The sequence below is a fragment of the Fusarium oxysporum genome, chromosome 1, assembly GCF_000149955.1.
Source record: "Fusarium oxysporum f. sp. lycopersici 4287 chromosome 1, whole genome shotgun sequence".
Taxonomy (NCBI): domain Eukaryota; kingdom Fungi; phylum Ascomycota; class Sordariomycetes; order Hypocreales; family Nectriaceae; genus Fusarium; species Fusarium oxysporum.
The window spans coordinates 1322785-1337005 of NC_030986.1; the positions used below are offsets into that span (position 1 = coordinate 1322785).

The 14221-nt window shown below is 48.5% G+C and overlaps 5 protein-coding genes across 6 annotated transcripts; 1 reads left to right on the plus strand and 4 right to left on the minus strand.

Annotated features, from left to right (window-relative positions):
• Window positions 1-1522: 1522 nt before the first annotated feature.
• FOXG_11258 (serine/threonine protein kinase) lies at window positions 1523-4628 on the minus strand. Its single transcript, XM_018390814.1, has one exon. The coding sequence runs from the start codon at window positions 3711-3713 to the stop codon at window positions 1908-1910; it is 1806 nt and encodes a 601-aa protein (XP_018249351.1). The 5' UTR covers window positions 3714-4628; the 3' UTR covers window positions 1523-1907.
• Window positions 4629-5163: 535 nt separating this feature from the next.
• On the minus strand, window positions 5164-7354 carry FOXG_11259 (uncharacterized protein). The gene is made up of 2 exons (XM_018390815.1): window positions 6726-7354; window positions 5164-6674 (listed from the first exon to the last, which is right to left on the minus strand). The coding sequence occupies exons 1-2, from the start codon at window positions 7194-7196 to the stop codon at window positions 6084-6086; spliced, it is 1062 nt and encodes a 353-aa protein (XP_018249352.1). The 5' UTR covers window positions 7197-7354; the 3' UTR covers window positions 5164-6083.
• Window positions 7355-7521: 167 nt separating this feature from the next.
• On the minus strand, window positions 7522-8835 carry FOXG_11260 (uncharacterized protein). The gene has a single exon (XM_018390816.1). The coding sequence runs from the start codon at window positions 8766-8768 to the stop codon at window positions 7731-7733; it is 1038 nt and encodes a 345-aa protein (XP_018249353.1). The 5' UTR covers window positions 8769-8835; the 3' UTR covers window positions 7522-7730.
• A 1718-nt stretch (window positions 8836-10553) lies between these two features.
• On the plus strand, window positions 10554-12213 carry FOXG_11261 (uncharacterized protein; the record flags this gene model as incomplete). Its single annotated transcript, XM_018390817.1, has 3 exons — window positions 10554-10925; window positions 10974-11732; window positions 11810-12213. 3 exons carry the CDS (start codon window positions 10554-10556, stop codon window positions 12131-12133), a joined length of 1455 nt encoding a protein of 484 aa, XP_018249354.1. The 3' UTR covers window positions 12134-12213.
• Window positions 11093-13953, minus strand: FOXG_11262 (uncharacterized protein). Of its 2 annotated transcripts, XM_018390819.1 has the most exons (2): window positions 11752-13953; window positions 11093-11664 (listed from the first exon to the last, which is right to left on the minus strand). In XM_018390819.1, the coding sequence occupies exon 1, from the start codon at window positions 13265-13267 to the stop codon at window positions 12506-12508; it is 762 nt and encodes a 253-aa protein (XP_018249356.1). In that variant the 5' UTR covers window positions 13268-13953; the 3' UTR covers window positions 11093-11664; window positions 11752-12505. The 2 variants fall into 2 exon arrangements, with proteins under 2 accessions (XP_018249356.1, XP_018249355.1); XM_018390818.1 differs by having other exon boundaries at window positions 11093-13953.
• Window positions 13954-14221: the final 268 nt, after the last annotated feature.

Below are 14221 nucleotides of genomic sequence, written 5' to 3' on the forward strand. Positions count from 1 at the left end.
GATTAGGTACAGTAGATTTATGATCGATGTGGTTGACCCTTATCCTCATCTTCATTCATTACTGTTAATCAATATTGGATCGACCCCCTACACACTGCTCTGCACCATTTTTATCCGCATCCCTTTCCTTGATTCGAGCTACGCAAGTTTGCATACATATGCAGCCTCTGAGCTAAAGCTCAAGTGGATCCTCCCATCGCCCTTTTTAGTTTGGTATCCCGATAAAACAGTTTCAACCGATTGGACACTCTCGAATTTTCTTCCTTTCTTTTCCTGATTTTGTACCAAGAAAACCCTTTAACGGCGCTAGAAAGACAGAGCCAAGCAAGCAAGCAAGCAAGCCTTGTGCTAGTGTTTTCTTTTTAGTGGGACGTGCTACTGAAGTTGAGTCAGATCCTTTCTTTCGTTGGGAGGGCAGCCTTGCATGGGATGGAAGAGGAAGAAGTTCTACAGCTTGCAGAGCAGAGCAGGGGATCGAGCAGGGCTGGGATTGTGCCAATGTAACGCTGAGTTGCATACTGACGACACATTCAACGTTCGGGCATTTCTTGATCAAGCAGAACAAGTCTCATTTCTGTGTTATCGCGGGTATACAGATTGTGGCCTGTGGAGGAAGTCCCTCGAGTAGGTAAAGCCTCAGGAGGTTTAACGACTCATGGCACTACACACAAAGCACTTGTTTTGCCACAATGCCCCTGAACTACTGCTGCCCACTGGCCCAAACCAAGAGACGAGGCTGATCTCCAGCTGTCAAACCAAGCCAAAGAAACAAGAGGGAGCCATCAACATAAACAAAACCCCTCATATTAACCCTCTTTTTAACTCTGTCGCCCTCTCCCTCTCTCTCTGTCCTATGACTGCGCGATAGCCGCGTGTCCTCTCTCTCCTCTCTCCCCTCAAGGTTTCTTCTGTTTCTTCTCTACTCCTCTTCCATCCAGACCAGTCTAATCCCCCACATTCCCATAGCTCATGACGTACGCGTCGAAAAATTGCAACACGGTCCCACTATTGCGCCGATTGGATGCTCCGTAACTTGCAGACCAGGGCATCCTGACTGAGTTTGTGTCTGATGAATATGTAACGATCTATCGGAGGATAAACGTTTTAATACTGTTGATCTTTATCTGCATCTGTATCATTAAAAAACTGTCAAAGTCACAGCTTGCAGGATATTCTTGGCACATGTAAACACACGTCTTGTCAAGGGTTCATCCTATCCATCCATGTCTTGAAACGGCCTTGCATGATGCTTAACTCGGCAAGGCTCGAAAATTGTGAAGAATATCGCAATCATGAAAATATCATGCGTTGTTTCCTACTACGTAGTACTGCTGCGTTGATGTTTTCTTATTAGCCAAGACATCAAAAGTCTCGAATCCTTCAAGTGTTTCATTTCCACGCTTGTCTCAAACACACATACAACCAACGTGAGGCAGACAGGACCCTTTGAGCTGAAGCGAAGCTAAACCCTGCATAAATACCATGCGTGCATACCAGTCAATCAATGTCAACGTAAGTCAAGTTAGCTCATGATATGATAAAATTGAAATTGAAGTCTCATTCAATCGTAAATCGTGCATAATTCCACATGACCAATCCTAATCCTAATCTTAATCCTATATCAACAATCACCATCCAACCTCGTTTCATCCAAAGTTGATAATGATAATTTCTTTTTCCATTCCCACCTGCTCCGGCAAATAAATTCAATGTTGGTATAAGTCAGCCTCATATGCCGTAAAATCAGCCCTGCCTCAGATAAATGAAGCACAAATTTGCTGACCGCATACGCGATGTAAACAGAAGGTAATAAATGCCATCTCGTTTCATCTCCTCAATCCTAATAAAAAGGATTCGGTCCCCACAAGCTCATCAAAGTCATCATCCCAGCAGAACATCACATGCTTTCATGTAGTGTCCCATTGGCCCACGGGGTATTGCGCTACGCCCGTGTGCTGTGTGTACGCGATATTGCGAGGCCAGGAACCCTGTGTTCGTATCTGTTGAAGACCAACTGACCCTACGCTGTGTATAGCATCCATGTCGGTTTCGCTGCTTCCCGTCGTGCGGCTTACTTGTGAATATCCTCCACTGCTGCCATTTCGGCTGTGTTCGTACGTCCGTGGTGTACCGTAGGTGGTGTTGGACCCCCCTGGCGGACTGACGCCCATCATGCCATCACCAACAGTCTGAATCTGCAGCCCTCCGAATGAGGATTCGAGATCGTGCGCATACTGATGTACGCAGTGTGGTTCTGAAATGTCGCAGACTTCGGTCAGAATCTGATAAATGCGCTGTTGCACTTCGATCGCCGGAGGCCGGTCGTATGGATTCATCGCCAGCATACCCGTCACAACGTGGAGCATGGGGGTTACACCTTTGAGAATATTCGCGCCATCTTTGCTCGATGATGACTTTCGAGATGCATCTTTGGCAAGACCTGACATCCATGCTTCCACCTGTCCTAGGTTCTTGTGAAAAGACGTATCCAACACTGCACCGCCTCGACCGGCCGTCTTGTGCTTCGCTGATCGAAAGGTCGCAAACTTGCTCGTCGTCCGTTTGACTAAAAATGATAAAAGCTCCAAAATGATGCAGCCTACTGAGAAGATGTCGGCTTGCTGTCCGCTCAGCTGAGGATTTGGTGCAATGAACATCGCCGTTGGTGAGCCGCTCGGATCGTATGTTTGCACCATTCCGAAATGTTCATCAGATGGGAATCTGCCGGTCGGGCTCGTCGCCCCTGCAGGCCGAGACCACAGTTCTGGTGCAGCATAGTCGTACCGTTCGCGATCAAACGACGATTTATCGGTGTGAAGAATCACGTTATCGGGCGTGAGTCGTGTTGAGTCGGAGTAAAAGACGTGGTTTTGGTTGGTAAAGAAGATGGTCGAAGGTTTGATGTATCCATGCGATTGATTCTTCCCATGGAAGTCACAGAGTGTGTCGACGAGACACAAGATCCAGTTCATGACAAGCTCCCTCCGACGAGCTTTAGCAAGATGCTTGAACTGTGATGGTGTCGTCGCCAGGAATGACTTGAGAGTAAAGTCACCTGCTGGCGTAAACAAAACGTATCCATATCCATGCTGCGTATACGACGCCCAATACGAGATCATGTGCTCGTTCTGCAGAACCTTGATGCCGTGGACAGCATCGAGAAAGTCTTGCACGGGCATAGCTCCAGGTCCATTACCCAGCACATATCGTCGTCGATAAAAGACTTCCCCTGGAATATTTGGAAGTCTGACCTTGTCGTTTCCGTGCGACTTGTGCGTTGGCAAGGAAGGCTTTTCGACCACGTCTAGAGGTACTACTTCGTTGTCCTTATACGCCACATGGTTCCCTCGCTGCAAGGGTTTGAGAAGGTAATGAAACTGGCGCTGGTAAAACTTCTTTTCGACTTTCTCATCACGAGTTGCTGTTAACAAGAGGCGATCCACGTCTTCGAGGGCAATGGGTAGCTCAGCGTCATCCCAGCCATCGTCGACAACTCCGAAGATCTGATCAGGCACACCAAGGTCGACGAGAATGAGGAATAAACGAGGTGCATCGTTTCGAATGCTCTCCCAGTATGTGCGCTCTGTCAAGTCCTCGCCGCCAAAGGCGACTGGACGATCTAGGCGCTCAATCTCATCCGGGAGGAGCTGGCTGGCGACATAGGACCGGGTAACGGTAGCTTCAATGCGAGAATCAACCCACCACTGTCCCATTGTCGAATCGGCTCACTTGATGAGATGAAAGGTAGGAGAAGACCCCTTGCGGTGCGATAGTTGTGGTTTAGACCTGCATCTGTGGTTGTCGATGGAGAAGTTGGGGGCCGATTATATAGCAGTTGATTGAGTCTCTCATGAGGTGACAGACACTAGAGTCTATGTCTCGGCGACTACCTAGGTTGACGGTTGAGTTTAAGCAATATGAGTGTTTGATAGGTCAGAATACTCGGCGAGAGGGTAGCAGTGGCAGTGGCAGTGGCAGTAGTAGTTGCAGTAAGTTATAGTTGCAGTTGACAGACAGACAGACAGTTGACAGGTTGGGAACAGGGGACCTGAGTAGTTTCATATGAAAGTATGTATGATTCAGTTGAGTTGAGTTGTGTACTGTATGTGATGTTCAGGGATAAGGGATAAGTATCAGGGTTCGCCTCATGGTTCAAGGCGTGACACGGACACGCATGGACATGGCTAGGTCCAGAACAAAGTCCGTAGGATGAACTGAGTGACAAGTGAGTTGCAATTGGATTTCAAGCTGGAGTTGTAGTTGCAATGAACGTGAGAAAAGGGCGTGGGAGAAAATGGAGGACGGATTGGACTGGCTTGGCTTATCTCTGCAGCCAAAGTGGGATTGCCCGCTCCGTGGCTGCGGGCTGGCCTGGGCTGGGCGCAGAATGTGATGGCGGCGTGATTGGATTGGTGGAGAAGGGTCAGATAAGGTAGGTCTAGCCTCTAAAGTAAAGTGCAGCACCTTTTTTTAGTCCCTGGAGACTTGGGTGACACTTTGAAGATCGAGTTGAAATAGGGCAAATCATCTTGTCAAATTGCAGCAGCATTACAGAGTGTGCTGTGCTGTGCTGTGCTGTGCTATGATGTAGTGGCTTGCTGTGTGGCTACACGATTGTCTGATTTCAGATGATCATGAACGTCTTTCAAATATTATCCAACTCTGTAACTCCTGAGTCTAGCTGTAGCGGGCGTTTTATGTCGCAGAGTAACGGAACCAGCGGGCGTATTACAGCACAACGGGTCGTCGGTCCCGATTCGATTTATAAGTAGTTTGTAGTTAGTAATTAATCTTGCAGCCAAGGGAAGCAGGGGCTTTGATCCAATGTTTAATTGTCGCGTGCTCATGTTCCAATATCGGATCCAACGTTGATAGACTAACATTTCAAACAATATCTACATATAATATCAGGCATAATGGCACTTGATCGATTCACATCTCGAGTGTATACCTGCTGAAAATACTTCAGAATCGATCCACTCGTCAACGGATCAAGGTGCAGCTTCTGCGGGCGTAGACAAGGCTCAAGTGACATGACGTTTAGGTGTTCTTCCCCGCCAAGCAGGGTCTATATCCCCACCACCACTGACTGACAACCAACCTAAGGGTACCTACACCTGCAGCACACCAATACCAGCCTCTTCTCATCACTTACAAAGACAGCACACGCAGAAAGAGACTTCATTAGGCTTGCAAACTTTCCACACTCTCGGGTCATTCCATGAAACCTCACCCGGCCTCGCTTCTTCCGTACTAACGGGCGCAATGTCATTTCCGTCACCGAAGGAGAACCAGGGCTGAAACATTCATTCCTGTGCCATACAGTCATGCTATATTGTACCGTCTACTCTCTTCTCAACAACTCCTCAGACTCAACAATAAGTAGAGGCAACAGTCTCGCCCCGTATAGAGCATGATGGACCATTCCTAGCCTTTACCGGCGTATCCAAGCGACAAACAATCCCATGTGGCCAACGGCCGTACAACAACCTAAATAGCGCCCGCAGAGCTGCACAAGGCCTCTTCCATCTTTCCAGCTCATGATGCGCTGCGGTTCTCTATACCCGGCCGCTCAACCCGACCTATCCAGAGCTGTCAACGGTATTAAACTGTCTAAAGCCCGGTTAGCCAGGGGTCAATCGCTCGATCCCCTTTCTCATCCTATAGGATTTCGCTTTCCCTCAAGGCGTATTGCATGTTTCATGCATTTGTAAGCTTAGAAGTTGTTTTCGCTTAGATTGTCACGCAAGTTAACTGGTAGGCTATAACAGGCTCGACTGAATGGTTTGCCTATAAGAGATATTATGGATCGGTACTCTTCCGACACACTTGACAAGAGTCAAGAAGCCTGTCAGATAGAATCGGCATATTTTCCATTGGCTATTCTTAGAACTCCATGAGTTGAATACCGTATTCTCATTCAGCCAGAAGGTTCCTCAGGATCACTTCCCCAGGTCACCGCTTGTGCTGACTCTATATTAATGCTCCAATAAACGTGCATCATCTAATTTCACATTATTATGTTTAATCCCGTCCAAACTTTACACTCTTCGTATTCATCAAAACTGACGCCAGCGTCAAGTTCACTCAAGCTTTTGTCCCTCTCTCCCCACAAACGTCTTCATCCCACGGTCCACACCCGCTGCCCATCGCGCAATAGTTTGCACTCCTACAGGCAACACGTTAAGCCAGTCAACCCAACGGGCGTATAGTGGCATAGCAACTGTAGCACCCTTCCCACTATCAATGGCAGCTACAATCTCCTTGGCAACATCCACGGGCTCAACAACCGGCGCGATGAAGGAGTTGGGTGTCTGGACCCCATAGAAGAGCGGCGTGCTCACTTGACCAGGTGTAACCAACACTGTTCGGATCTCGGGATGGCTCTCACGTAGTTCGGCTGTCAGAGAGCGGTGCATGGCTGTGAGACCGGCCTTTGCAGCAGCGTAGTCGGTCAGCTGTGCGGCACCAACCGTACCAATGACAGAGGAGACGTTGACGATGGTACCGCCCCTTCCACCGCGAATGATGGCAGGTAAGAAAGTCTTGAGGCAGTAGAATGGTCCGAGAAGGTTAGTCGTAAGACTCTTGTCAATCTCATCTAGCGACAGATCCAAGAGAGTCTTCCCAATAACAATAGCCGCGTTGTTGATGAGCACAGTTGGTGTGCCGAGCTGGTATTTCATTAGTAACGAATCCCATGGTCTCAGAAGCACGAAACCTACATCCTTCTCAATCTCAAGCGCAACCTTTGCAACCTGATCCTTGTCGCCAACATCACACTTGTAATACGTGACGCCTCTCGCCTCAGTATTCTCCATCTCGTTCACATCCAGCACAGCCACTGTCGCGCCGCGCATGCCATAAACCTCAGCAACGAGCAGACCCATCCCACTTGCACCTCCAGTAATGACAATGACCTCCTCGCTGAGGTCAACCTCACGCGGGATCCCGTGAGCAATGCGCTGGTTGACCACGTTGGCCATCCAGAATAGTGTCACAATGGTAGCCCACGCAATAGAGGCTACCATAGGCGGCGCTTCCCATTTCACTGTCTGCGCACGGAAGCATAGCGGTATGATCCAGCAGACGAAGGGGTGAAGAAGTGTTGTGTTGAGGACCTTAAGGAAGAGGTCAATAGAGAGTGGCGCAAACCACGACTCTCGCTGAGGGGGCCGGGGGTATTGTGTGGGCATGATGTATGGGTGATGAGGGTGATACACAAGTAAAAATTAGGTGAGTATTGTATATCTGCGAAAGAATTGAATGAGTGCAGAGTTCAAGATGAACCATTTATGAGAGAAACGAAAAGGCCAGAAAGTGGTCAAGTTAGCCAAGGCTCGATAAACGTTAGCATGTGGCAGTGAAACCCATCTCTAACTTAAGCGCCCAGCTTGCTACAAAAGACAATTACCCCTGTCACCATGAGCCCACCTCGCAGAGGCTCTCAAACGAGAACCTCCATTGACAAGGAGCAAATTCAGCAAAGTGTGATGAACCAGTTCATTGGTAGAAACACTCCTGATACGTTGTTTATATGATTAGATTTATACTGATTGTTTGTACACCTGAATTTCTTCTACCCAATACCATGCAAGGCTGCGTCATGATATACATTTCCAACATGCATAATTCATTTCAATAGTAGAGTAAGTTTACAACTATAGTACAATGCACCAGCGCCGGTCTATATGCAAAGCCTCATCATGACATCGTACATTCGCCATTTTTTAAGATCTTCCTCGTCCAGTTCGAGAAACTGACCGTGGAGTATACTCGCCAGTTCGAGGAATGCGAGACCGAGGAGTATAAGTACGTGGACGAGGGGTATAATCACCCCTAATCTCCATGTCGTCCCGCTCCTCTCTCACACGGTTTCGCTCAACCGCCTCTTTCTTCCAATCATGGTAGCTAGGATCTCGTGTGATACCCTCACGTCGCCACTTCTGCGGCGGCTTAACACCCAGCGCAGCCTTCTGCTCCCAGACATCCTTTCCACGGCGCAGCCATCGCGCATTCCGCTTCTCCTCCTCCTCAGGATTAGCCTGCCACTTGCTCCTCAGAATACGACGGATAGCCTCGGGTGATACTTCGAATTTGTTCGACAGGGCTTCGGTGGTGTAAACATCGGGAAACTGGGCGTTGAGAGCCCGGATACCAGCCAGAGCATCAGGAGAAAGACGCTTTCGAGGACGCCAGCCTTCTGGAAATTTCTCCTTCAGAGCCGCTTTTTGGATTTTCCAGTAACTCTCTTTTGGTTGTGGTTGTAACGAAGAAGGACCCTTCATTCGTCGATTGGGATTGCCATTGTACTCGTTCGCCTCGTTATCGTCTTCTAGTTGCTGTCTCACGCTCTGGTTTCGGCGGTAATTCAAGGTCGTAAAATCTTCTGGCTCTTCTCTCCTCCTCCTCCTCCGAGGCTTTTGAGCCTCGTTATTGGTGCCTGGTTGTGCTTTCCATGGTATTGACTCTGGACTTTCGTCTGTGGCGAAAGTGTCGTCGTTTTTCACAGCCCGGTTTTCATCTTCCGACCGAATGTGAGAGAAAGGGTCGTCATCTCTTGCGGCTTGTCCGGAAGCATCTTGCAGAGCTTTTGAAAAATGCAAAGATCGGGCCTGTCGCGCCAAGGCAAAATTATTCTGGTACAACGCTGGTCGAGTGCGAATCGGCAGACGGAGAAGAGAAGGTGATGCGTCGACTTTGTGAACTTGAGATAGGCCTTGTACGAATATTTTCAGGGGCGTGGCTCGACATGTGCAGCTCATCATGATAAGTTGGATCGGCCAGTGCGATCCCAAGAGTGACAAGAAAATGTGAACCAAATTTGGTCAACGGAAAGAGGCTTCATGATGGGAGCAAGGGTCCGGAAGTGGGGCCGAAGATTGCGGGCTTGACTCGATTTGGTGTGACGGATTTACGTTGGTCCGCGTCTCCAAACCTCTCTCTTGCAACATGATTGTTTCATGATTTCAGGATACGTTAAAAATGTTGGCATTGGAGTTCAGATATTATGGATATGTCATCTAAGAACATTTTTGGTACTCAACTCATGATCACTAGTGATCGAAAACAGTGTGATTCGGATCTACCACACCAGCAAGAGAATGAAGTGTCCCACTTACACTCCAAGCGTCAGTGTAATGCTGCATCAACATTGTTTATAGGAGGCATCATGTGAGTCCAGATATTTCTCTGTACCAAGGAGCGCATTAGTCTTTTCTAGCGATAAATTGAAATGGCACATACCTTACTGTCCTGCTTTTCCATGGCTACTTGATATGATGCTCAAGGCTGCCATCTCATTGCTTTCTCTCAGCTATAAGTCATATGATACATTGCAGATCTTCCTTCATTTCCTTCGAAATCCCATAGTCTTCAGTATCGGGTTTATCGATGAACCCAATTGTGTATCACATGCATCCTAACTATTCTGCAATACTACCCAAACTACCATTGTGATGTCGTTGTCATTGATCCCCCCTCACGACTCGAATTCCCATTCTAGGGACGCTAAAAAGGAAACCATCCTCCATTCGTGGTATTGGTGTGCTGCATAAAGTCTCGCCGCTTCATCCTCGGAGTCACTCCTCCTCACTTTATGATGCGTTGTTGTATGCATCTTACAAGTCGAGATACTTTCGTTTGCTCGTGTCGATACAAGTGACGAATAATGGAAACCGTTGCTCGAGCCACGCTGTCAAACATGCCCCATCCGTGCATTCAACTATTACCCTTCCTCGAGTATATCAATGGCATTTGCCATTGGCTACACAAGAATCTGTCTAGCTTGCTAAGTAACGGGATGACAAAGAGGCGAGCCTCTAGTGTCTTTGGTCGTGCATCGAACGCCCAGGAACTAGGCTTCGTTATCAACTTTGTTAGTCTTGTGCCCACTTCAGACTTGATGAAGCCTTGACTTTGCTGAAGTAGCTATGACTGCTAATGTCAACGCAATGTCATTATGAGACATCTCTCATCAACAACGATGGAACATGACGGGGGCCGGGGCTTCTTCTGGGTGAAGTGAAGCTAGCATGTTCTCTGAACCATTACAGACTCGTCTTGGCTAAGGCATGCATGTGCATGTGTTATTCCCCGCTCCCATTTTACCCATTTTGCTTGTTTTCTGCATATCATTGGGCTTCTTTGTTCTCCCTACCGTGCCAACGACATGTTCGTTGGAGTAAAAGCCGAGCCGATCATCCTTAGTGCCCCTATGTTCAATCTGAGATGGAGTGTAGGTTGATGTGGCAGAAACTATCCCTCATCATGTGCTGCTATCCGGTATATCGTCCTCGTCATGGAAGAATTCCAATGGTGTTTTAATGCTATATATCAGCGCTGGCACCACCGCAGCCTGTGCAGGAGTACCGTAGAGGCCTTTCGAAGCATCATGAGCTGTGGTGCATCAAATCAAAAGCTCAATTTCGTTGAGGATTGAAACTCAACAACAACTTCATCTCGTAACTTATAATCGAATTAAGTATATTCTTGACTCTTGGTTTATGAAAATCTACTCCAGACTTTGTTTATGATCCATGACACGTCTAACCATGGACTGCCGCTACCCATCGTACTTCAAAGACAGCAGAATCATCGGTGGCCATAGATTCAAATGGACTTCCGGACATAAGACTACCGAGGAACTTGACCACTACCTTTATTCATACGACAAGTTGGCCACAGATGCTCTCGATCGGCTAGACCTCATCTCCCCACCTACGACAAAGGGATGGAAGTGTCCTCATGGTTCTGGCCCGGGCCAGAGAGACATTTACGAATTACTCAAGAAACATGCCAATGGCGATGAAATCTTGGGTCAATTATGGGAAGAAGTCTCTACGGTCCCCGAATGGGTTGACTGGGATCAGATTCAGCGTGGGCAACAGGTCGTGTATCAGTTCAGTGGACAGATTCTCTTTGGTGTAAGTCGTGACCTCTATGAAGAAGCGGATTTACTAACGGTTCACAAGCTCATGTACAAGTCGTTGTTGGGCGGAATGGGGGCATATCGAATTGTCGAAACTCTTTCTCGAACTGGTGGTTTCGGCATCAATGTCACTAGACGACGACTTCTTGAAACACTCCAGCATTTCATGGAGGTCGTTGACGATCTCGATGCAATAAAGCCTGGGGGAAGAGGCTATATTTCTTCTGTACGAGTGCGCCTCTTACATGCTTCAGTTCGAAAACGGCTTATGCAACTTGAGCATCAAAACCCGGGATACTTCGACATGGAGAAATGGGGAGTTCCTATCAACGACTTACATACAATCGCCACTATTTCAGCGTATTCCGCTGCCATTGTCTATATGGCTCTTCCCCGTCAGGGTATATACTTATCCAAGCAACAAACTGGAGACTATCTCGCTCTATGGCGTTATGTTGGATATCTGCTTGGAACGCCTGTGGACTGGATGGCCACACCACAACAAGCCAAAGCCATGTTGGAGTCCATAGCAGTATCTGAAGTGGCTCCATCAGCGAATTCCCAAATCCTCGCGAACAACATTCTCACAGCAGAAGCTCGAGCTCCGCCACTGAATATGCCACGCGAGGTACTCGCCGCGCACGCATACAGACTCAACGGCGATGAATTCGCAAGCGCACTCGGTATCGAAAAGCCCGACTTGCGATCCCGGCTTGTCGTATGGATGCAATGCACTATTCTCTTTTTCATAAGCTATAGCTACCCCTGGATGCCAGCTTACATGCAGAAGCGACAAGAACAAGTACGTATTCATCACTTACCCCCCTATATCCACGGTAATACGAACCCGAGAACCTTGTGGCTGACGCCGTGTCACAGAGATTCAAAGACTTTGCGTATTTCATGATCCACAATCATAAAGCGGGCGGTCTCGGTGAATCGAGCACTTTTGAGTTCCAGTATCTCCCGCGCCTCGGTATGCTCACTGAACTAGGCGTGCGCAAGGACCTTGAGGCAGAAAGGACAACGTCAGCGGACTTCTCCAAGAGTATGACCATCTCGAGGAGGGCAGTGCTCTTAGTCGGCACGATTCTTGGAGCTATTGCGGCGGTGAGCCTCGTCAGACTCGTGGGCGTATCGAATATACCGCGCCATTTACTCTCGGCCGTCTTGGCGCAGCAAAGCCTTGTCTGGGCTGATTAGTATTGTGTTTTGATCACTTCCTGGGAAAGGTCGTCAATAAGTCAAATCATCTGGGCGAGGTTGAAAACAATATGTGTGGTATCATTCTGATTTCAGAACTGGTATTAAGCCACTAGCTATCTTATACAGTTGCGCCAATAGGTAGAAGCCAACGATGCGTGGCACATTTACCGCCATTTCCGTGATAGTAACCCCAAAAGACATATTTTACCAACTCCTACAACACATGCTGAAGAGGATGTAATGCTCCATTGTAAACCTAGGTAGACAGACCGCTCAATCGTGCCATCACCGATCCCCAGTTACCGTTATCCGTACCCATAACGCCAGAATAAATCACAAGATGGTTGAAAGTGTTCGACTGCAACAAGCTTAAGCATGGTGCATGAGCTCGACAGGAGGTCGGGCAGTGTGTGCCAAGATGGGCTTGGACTGCTCCACAGGGCTGACTTCCTCGGGCTCATCCGTCATGTCGTCGACGATGACGGCAGGCATGGTGCTTGCCGAATCCTCAGGCTTGTAGATGAGTGTAGAGGAGCGCGAGCGTGTTCGACCAGGCAGCGCAGAGTCGGGAGGAGTGACAGGTGAGTCTTGGTCCTCATCCATAGGTCCAGGGCGATGGTGCAGCTTAGCAAGCGCATCAGCGAGATCCTCAGCGTGGACCAGCTTGTTGGGCGCATCCTCGAGGCGCATCTCCCAGCCATGGGGAGGGCTAGGCGGTGGCGAGATGAAGAAGAGCTTGCCAGCATCAGGAAGAGCAAGGTGCTCATCGCGCTTATCGACAGGTGTAGGCATGCCAAAGTAGACACGGCACTGCTGACCCATGATAGCCTCATTATCCCATACTTGGCGAACGGCAATAGCAGCCTGCTCGTCGAAGAAGGAGACGACAATACGGCGGAAGGATTTTAGCGGCGCGAAAGCGTGAATGGGTGCGGAGTGGGTGATGAGGTCGCGGATGACCTGGAGGTTCTCGGGGAGGAAGATGGCCGGGTCGGTGAGGTTGGTGAAGAGGAGGGTGTTTGAAGGAGGCGTAGGCGGGGTCATGGGTGGGATATTAGAAAGGTCGAGAGTGAGGTTTGAGCGGCGCGAAGCGGAGGAGGAAGATCGGGAGTGTTGCGGTGAGGTCTCCATTTTGAATGTGGTTGTTGTGAATTTAGATGTAGAGGTGAGGTGAGGGAGGTTGAAGTGCAGTTATGATAACTGGCTCTGGATGATGTTGGTAGAGATGGAGATGTAAACAGTGCAAGATCTGCCGGATGTTCCTGTCGATCTGTTGATGTTTGAATCGAGTATTGGAATATTGTTTCTCTAGAGTGTTTCTGAGTGTTGCTGAGTTGAGTTGAATAAGACAAAAGTGCGAAGGTCGGTGGCTATTATATTTCTATGGTTTTCCCACTCTCCAATGGAAAGCGCCGCCTCCCCGCCTCAGGAACACGACGACAAGTCAACTAAGCCTCTCGGCGGCTGGGGAACTCGTTGCTCGCTCTTGTGCAGTGGCCAGGGCACGTAGAGAACAGGACAGGGCTAGCGGACTCACAGGGGGTGTTGTTCATGGAGTTTCGGGGCTGTGCACTGCAAGGTCCCAGTATTTTGCCTCTTTTGGGCCAGTGAGGCCTTGACGGCTTTGGCGATGGCGATTCCATTTGGTCCGGGCCAGAACGTTAAGCTTTTTTTTCTCCTGCGATCAGTCAAAACGAGGAAGGCCCTTGTATCTTTTTTTCTGTTGAGGAGATTTGTGAGGGCTGTGTTAAGAAATGCCAACGCCGTCTCGACTCATGTTTGTCTCCATAGAAAAGGTTGTTGTCTTGTCTTGCTCCGTCTTGACTAATGATGGTCCTGCGGACTCGAGACTCATGACTATCAAACAGAACCTGGTTGGCCAAGTTGGCTACCATTCAAGGTATTCCATGTTGTATGTTTTTAGAATGGGAAGTCTATAATTCCTCGAATCATACTCTGATCTTAAACAAGATAAAAATAATGTTTTATGGAAACTGATGAGTTGTCATGTTAATCTATCACAGCCTTCGTACCAAAGGTTGACTTGTCTGATCGTACGTCTCGAAATGCCATCTTCAAACTCCA